The sequence below is a fragment of the Zeus faber genome, assembly GCF_960531495.2.
Source record: "Zeus faber genome assembly, chromosome: 13".
Lineage (NCBI taxonomy): Eukaryota > Metazoa > Chordata > Actinopteri > Zeiformes > Zeidae > Zeus > Zeus faber.
The window spans coordinates 12,467,240-12,474,639 of record NC_137198.1 but is presented as its reverse complement, the minus strand read 5'-3'; the positions used below and the strand labels follow the sequence as shown (position 1 = coordinate 12,474,639).

At 45.7% G+C, this 7,400-nt stretch overlaps 1 protein-coding gene across 1 annotated transcript; it reads right to left on the bottom strand.

Annotated features, from left to right (window-relative positions):
* Positions 1–192: 192 nt before the first annotated feature.
* selenon (selenoprotein N) lies at positions 193–6,412 on the bottom strand. The gene is made up of 12 exons (XM_080011755.1): positions 6,191–6,412; positions 4,891–5,008; positions 4,664–4,794; positions 3,569–3,781; positions 3,359–3,483; positions 3,012–3,149; positions 2,822–2,903; positions 2,142–2,330; positions 1,931–2,036; positions 1,650–1,762; positions 1,446–1,547; positions 193–1,292 (listed from the first exon to the last, which is right to left on the bottom strand). Exons 1-12 carry the CDS (start codon positions 6,395–6,397, stop codon positions 1,125–1,127), a joined length of 1,692 nt encoding a protein of 563 aa, XP_079867881.1. The 5' UTR covers positions 6,398–6,412; the 3' UTR covers positions 193–1,124.
* Positions 6,413–7,400: the final 988 nt, after the last annotated feature.

Genomic DNA, 7,400 nt, shown 5'->3' with positions numbered 1-7,400 from the left:
CAGCAAATATAAAGATATAAATCAACTGTGTTACATTAAAATAACCATTGATAGAAACACAAATAACCCATTACAAGATCATACATATTATAACAAGATTGTCTTTGTTGGTCACATCGCGGATGCCATATCGATAACGCAGCAAAACCAGCAAATTGACCCAAAACTTGTTTTTATAAAGTCAAAAGTACGTTGAAATTAAATAACGCCTTTAATGTGCCATCGTCCAGTACTGATTTTCTTCTGAGTTTGGCTCCTGGGACGGGGAGCGTTCCCTCCGCCGACCTCAGTGAGGACATCGGGCCTCACCCAGCCAAGGCTTTCAGACGAGGCCTTCACTAAATACTGAGACGACGCGAGGTCCTCCCCTCCCAGGGAACGCCAAGCAACAGAAAAGGAAAACAAATTTTTAAAGGAAAAAAAAAACTTAACATCATTTCCATGTAGTTCCTTCCTTGAATACTGTGCACACAGTACTGTAATATATATATTAAAAAAAAAAAAAATTTAATGGACGTAGAAAAAGTGTATTATGGTGCGATTGTATATTTTTTTGGTATGAAAGCACTTTGTAATATCAACTGGAACACTACAGTGAACATCCTCAGCATCTGCAAGAGGAACTGGAAGTAGGACGAGAGTTGAAATAAGACAACGCTCGTCATTGTTCAGCTGGCCTGGCATGTCGGCAAAAGATAGAATGTTGAATTCAACAGCTTAATCAACCTGGCCCTAACCTGTTTATCACAAGTTCATCTACATTATACAAAAACGGACGTTTCTTTCTTCAAAAAGTTTCATGTTAATAGCTATTGAACTTGGTAATTATGTACGACCAAAATTTCAGAAACAAAACAAAAAAATCCAGAAACTGTTTCAGTCAAAACGTTAGGAAAGAATATTCCTGCAAAAAGTTGGTGAGAATTCATCAACATCATGTTCGATCATTATGCAGAGAAATTGCTATCATTTATGCAAATTCAGTTCCCAAGTCTAAAAATAATGACACACACACACACACACACACACACACACACACACACACACACACACACACACACACACACACACACACACACACACACACACACACACACACACACACACACACACACACACACACACTAGTTTTGCATGTAGTCCTTTGCTTTGTGCAGCCCCTCCTTGAGGAAGTCGATGTAGGTGGAGGTGGACGGGTCCTCGAACCCCCCGGAGAAGCTGAAGGTGCCGCCTTCCTCTTCTGGCTTCATGGCTGTCTGGTCCAGGAAGTGGTTAGCGTTGATGTGGTGGACCTGCAGATCAAAGGGATAAGTGAGTTTAACACTCGTTTGGTGACACCGCTTTCTGGACGGAACTGGCGATCAAAACTAAACACGCTCTCTTTCAACAAAAGAGAAAGGCAGAGTTTATGGAGATGTCATCCCTGTTGCAAAGTGGTTACTCACAATAGTACCGTTGGGCAGCGCCACCATCATCTCCACAGGAAAGTTGTACTTCTCTAGGTGTAGACGGGCCTTTTGGCTCAGCAAAAAGTTTTGGACATCAGCCTAATGAACAGTGAAAACAGTGGAACATGCATCATAATTGAACTGAACTTATTCCACTAATGTATTTCGGGTGCTCTCGGGTGTATTGAAACGAGAGCGCACCTGCATCTCCTCTATCTCTTTGACCAGGGACCAGCTGCTGATGAAGCTCTGGTTGAGCAGGGCCAGGACGGGCGAACTTTCCAGGACGGTCTCCCGGAGAGTTCGCCCCGAACCTGGAAGAAATATGAGAAATATGATGATGACCTTCTCAGATTAATAACCTAGATCATAGAGGTCAACCGGCTATTCCCAAATCGTATCTGGTTTTCACAAGGAAACAAACTATTGTCACCTTATAAGTTTAAGGTGTTTTTTATGTATTTATAAGTGAGTCATCTCACCTCAGCAGGACTGGTCATCTAACGCACCCCAAAGCAGGATGGAGTGCACCAGCTTGTTCTCCGCTTGAGCTCGGCCAAAGGCCTCGGAAAAGGGCAGGTAAGGCACCTACGGGCAAACACAGTCGGTTTAAAACAACGAAACGACAAAAAATCGAAAGAAAAGGCGGATCGTCAGGTCGTACTGCACGGCGCACGCGGGGGCGGCATTTACTTTCTTGAAGGGGTAGAAGGTGACCTCCAGGTGACGCGCCGCCTCCCGCCGGCTGATCTCCGAGCTCCAGTGAATGTCCTCGAAGACGAACTGGATGGGGTCGCCGCCTTCGCCCCGACTGTCGATGACGTTTCCCTCCTCGTCGAGGATGAAGATGGGGGTGGAGGGACTCGTGGACTCCAACTCCAACTGCAGCGGCCCGCAGAGAGAATTTAAGGAAGACTCAGGGGGTCCCATTTTTTTTTTTTTTTTTGGTTCCAAGTATTACGTACAAATACTGTATGAAATAGTTCATTTAGATATACACTGTAAGGTTAAAAATCAACTTACTTTCCATTTAAAACTTTTTAAACAATGCGAACATTTCATATGATGCTTTACTCCAGGCAAGGCAAATACATCAATGGGCACATTTCTTAATGATTTTTCCCATGAGTTTTCCCTTGGCTACATATGATCATATGCACATCTATTGACTACATCTCAATTTCATCCAATGAGGCTTCATTGGCATGACCATGAATAAATACAGTCCTGCCAAAAAAAAAAAAAACACATGCTCCCCAGACTGGGAATCAAATCCGGGCCGCAACGGTGAGAGCGCCGTATCATAACCACTACAACCACTCGTTCCTTTCGTTGGGCCGGGCGCTCGTCGGCTTATTTCACTGCAGCTGTACCTGCGGCAGGTAACCGATGTCCACCTCCATGTTGCTGCTCTCGCTGGCACCGTACAGCCACTCCATGTCCACGTTAAGAGACCTGGGAAACACGGGCCCCACTGGAGTTATAGCAGAGTGGGATGCTGTACGGAACGGTGGTCACGCCCGTGTCGGGGAGCGTACGGACGGGGGGGGGGGGGGGGGTCACCTATCGCTGGGGACGTAGAGATGGAAGCGGCGGACGTGAGACGCGTCCTTGGAGATGATGATGTTGCCGGTGAACTGGCCCGGGGTGAACCAGAAGGGCAGGTCTGGGACCTCGTTCAGCTGGAACTCTGCGTGGATCCTGCAGGGGGGGGGGGTGTCAAGTCGAGCTTGAGTTCCACATTGGAAAGACAACAGAGGCTCTAACCCTCATACTGAAGAGCAGTGAGACAGTTTTACAGTGGCGGCATGTTGTAATGGCTCGGTAGGATTGACTTTATATTGAAAATGGCCGTGTAGATCTCTCCCTCTCCCTCTCTCCCCCTCTCCCTCCCTCCCTCTCCCTCTCACCTGAAGACGATGTCGTAATAGAAGTCGTTGCTCGCCCGGACGCAGGCCACGGTGCCCTGAGGACCGAAGCGCGATTTGACGAAGGGCCGCGGATGAAACATACTCAGCAAGGAGTGGATGAGAACCTGCATCAGGAGACAAGGGGCTGTGAAGCCATACATCTCACATTTCATACCCGGCGGTAATTCGGCAGCGAGAGGTGGAGTTTACCTCTTTGCCCTTGGGTGGAGGAGAATGGTAGCGGTTGTTGGGGAGGTATCCGGTGAAGATGTTGAGCTCGCTGGGCACCACCCACCAGGTGTCCCCCACTTCGCCCTTGGTCTTTGGCGGCAAGAAGATCCTGAACTGACTGGCAGAGAAGGTGGAGGAAGGCACTGCTGGTCTACTCCATGACCGCAGCCCGTTTAGGGAACTGTGAGCAACCTGGAAAACGTTTAAGACAGAAGAATCGAATTATTTCATTTGAAACAGCCAAAGTACCAACAGACCTCATGCTTTTTAACAGAATGAAGACTGTATGTAGTATAAGCTGAATGCCATTTTCTCACAAAGAACTGCTGCATTTGTTACTGCAAGAGTTCAGGTAAGAGAACACTTCACTGATCCCCCGGGGGGGGATTCAGGAGAGACTTTCAAGTGGTTATAAAAACAGCTGTGTGCAGGATGTATAGCAATGAAATTATCAGTAATTGTGGGTCTGCTCCATGAGCCTAAAATTGTTTGCTTTCACAGAGTATCCGACCCGGTGGACAGCATGTTGAATCACATAGAAATAACTTATTTACTGACTTCTTTCATGTGCTTACATCGGTTTTATGCATTAAATTAAAAGTTGGAGGTTAATAACCAAAACCTCCATATAGTATTGTGCCGATTTACAAGGGTTGCTTTAGCCTTTTCTTTCAGTGATAGATGAGACACCAGAAAGCCGTATTTTAACTGTTTTATCACCTGGTAACATAAAGTTTGGAAAAATGTTTTTTCCCATGTCATTATATTACATAACCCTTTAAAGTCTTTCAAGAAACAGCTTATCTTGCACATCTCTAAACCAACTTTTTGGAGTTTGTTTTTAGAGAAAAAGACAAAAAATGATAATAATAATAATAAAATCACATGGCAAAACTAAGCTGTGCAATGTTCATTGTTTATCGTTTCAGCCGTTGGTTTGATCCTGAGTGTGTGAAGGCTGCCCAAAAATGTAACTCTACAGCTACAGAACTGTGTTCGGCAAGACAGAGAAGTGGGAAACTAAATTGCAACTGTTTGATGGTAGTCTGGCTCGTCTGGTCTTGCCTTACATACCCCAAGGAACCCATCCTTGCTTTTTGTCATGGTGTCAAGCTGGAGAGGCTGCATTTTGGCAGCCAAGGTCAGAGTTTCTCCGTTGGGATCATGGGGCACGTCCTCCTCAAACTCCCCGGCAGATGCAACCCCTGAAGGAATTCAGACAAGGCCAAACAAATAAATCCCTGAATATATTACGAACGATAAGAGCGTACTCGAAATTAAGCGTACGTATACCGACATACCTGTAAGTTTCTCTGCAATAGGTTTAAACTCCTCGGGACTGAGGAAAAAGTCATGGTCCGTGTCCAACGACGAGAAGAGAAAGAGCCCCTCCGTCCCCAGAGCTTTTACACTCTCTTCCTTTTAAAGGATGAGAGTGTAAAAATCGCACATCATTAAAACAGCACGCGATGCCAAATCAGCACTGTGGCATATTGATAGAGCATAACAGACAGGTAAATACATTTCCAAACTGGCAAAACAGAGATGGATTAAAAAAATAAAATAAACAGACAGACTGTCGACCAGCACAGGGTCAGGCCATTTGAGTGGGGACCAGGGTTAATAAGAATGAACCGTCAGACTGGGGTGAGAAATCTCGCTGTGTCAACAGCAGCTCTTTCCAGACAAATCTGGCCCCGAGGGCACGTTGTAAAGATAATTAGGTTACGTTTGGAGGGAGGGGGAGTGAATGCGTGCAGAACAGCACTTCTCCGATGGAGGAACAAGGGAAGTGCAACACTGTGCCTTTCGAGGGGGGTGGGCCCAGTTTAACCAGCTGTGCCAGGCACACCCACCCCTCATGAAAATACTGTAGCTGGAAAAACACCAGCCGGGCGGCGGTTATCACAATATGTGGCATTACTGTGTGTCTAACATCAATCAGGCTGTTTTTGTGTTGTAACATCTGGCACTAATAATTATATGTTTACATCAGAATCTGTTTGTTCTGCCAAGAAGATTTTCAAGTATAAAGAATGTGTCCTGGTACCGGTTGGTGCATTGTTGTACAGACAACTACTATAAGTAAAAAAAAAAAGCCTCAGTCTAAAGAAAAAAAAAAGTACTACATAATATACATACTATTTTAAATGTGTTATATGCACAGGAGAAATTCAATTAAAAGGCTATGACGGAGGCGGAGGGGCAGTGTGGCTGCCATTATTAGCTATGGGTGTAAATAAATCATATACATATGTATACTGTACCGATAGATACAATTTATATTCTATTTATTCATGCCTGCAGCTCACATAAATGAGCTTAAAATAGGCAATACAGAAATTATAAGTAAGTGATAACAATTAAAGACGGGGAAAAAAATCATCAATAGGCAATAAACCTAAAAAATGATTGAAGACAGGCAATAAACAATTAACCTCCGCGTCCACTATTCACATTGTTAATAAGCTGTGAAAGTTCGCATACATATGTAAAAATAAAACGCGTGCGGATGCACAGAAGTGAAATAAAGCAGAATTTCACGCTCGCCCGCATCAACCCGACGGTTACGAGTCTGGCGCTGCGGAGGAATCCTCTCACATGTCTCCTGACGAGCCGGACATCTTGGTAGCGCTGGACGCCAAAAGCCACGGCGGGGACCAGGGCGACCAGCAGCAGCGCGGAGACCCCTCCGGCGAGCCAGGCTCTCCTGGCCCGGGGAGCGGGCGGACCCTCGCCATGCCGCCCGTTGCCCAGGGTCGGTCCGTTCGCGCCTCGGACTTCTCCTTGGTCCACGTCCGCGGCCATCCTCCTCCTCCTCCTCCGCCGCCTCCGCCTCCTTTCCTCCCTCGCTCCTCCGCTGCGGCGGCTGTGCACGCTAGGACATGGCAGCGCTACTTCCGGGGGCGGGGGGGGTCTACTTCCGGGAAGTAAGGCGGCGCGGCCCGTTCACACGTCCCCCGCTTTCAACCGTTATGTACCGTAATTACGCGGCGGCGGCGGCGGCGAGCGCGTCGCTGGCGTTTAGCGCGTCAGGTTTTCCGCGTGGTACGGTAGGCGCCACTCTCCGTCTTAAAGGGGCAGTGCGCGTATTCGCTCGCCATGGAGGCGCCGTGAGGGATTCTGCCCCAAAAAAAAAAAAGAAAGTTTTTTTGTTTTTGTTTAAAACCATTCTTCCCATTATAATGTTCCCATTCAGTAACTATCTATATTGAACAGATACAGGTGAGTTAGTTGCAGTTTAGTTTCAAGTGCATTAAGTGCATTTTGTTCATAAAATGAGACCATTATTCATGACTAAACACACAATTATAGCAGGAATGTGAGGGGGGGGTTGGAAAAATGATTTAACGCGCTTCATTCCAACTTCATCAGCTGGAAGCAGCATCTATAAATAATTCAAACTGTGTAACTGCAAGTAATCTGGCCCCCATGAAGTCACATTCAGGCAACTCCGGCCTGCAACCTTAAATAAGACACGCTTGATGTAGTCAGCTTATTAGTATGTCATAACGCTTAATTTATATGCATCTATTTAAATATTTAAATACTGCAATTCATGTATTGCCAAAACAAAATTTCTTCTTCTGTACTCTTATCGGCCGTTTACTCTTTGTAAATATACTGTAATAACCTTGTACCAGTTTGTGCCTTTGCTGCTGCAAAACTGAAATTTTCCCACCAGCACACAAAATGCAATCAAATATGTATGTTAGCAACCTGCTAACATACATATCAGGTACATATCAAATATTTATGTACAATTTGATGTTTCATGTTGTTCTTATGCTCTGCTGCGCTGCCATGTTGT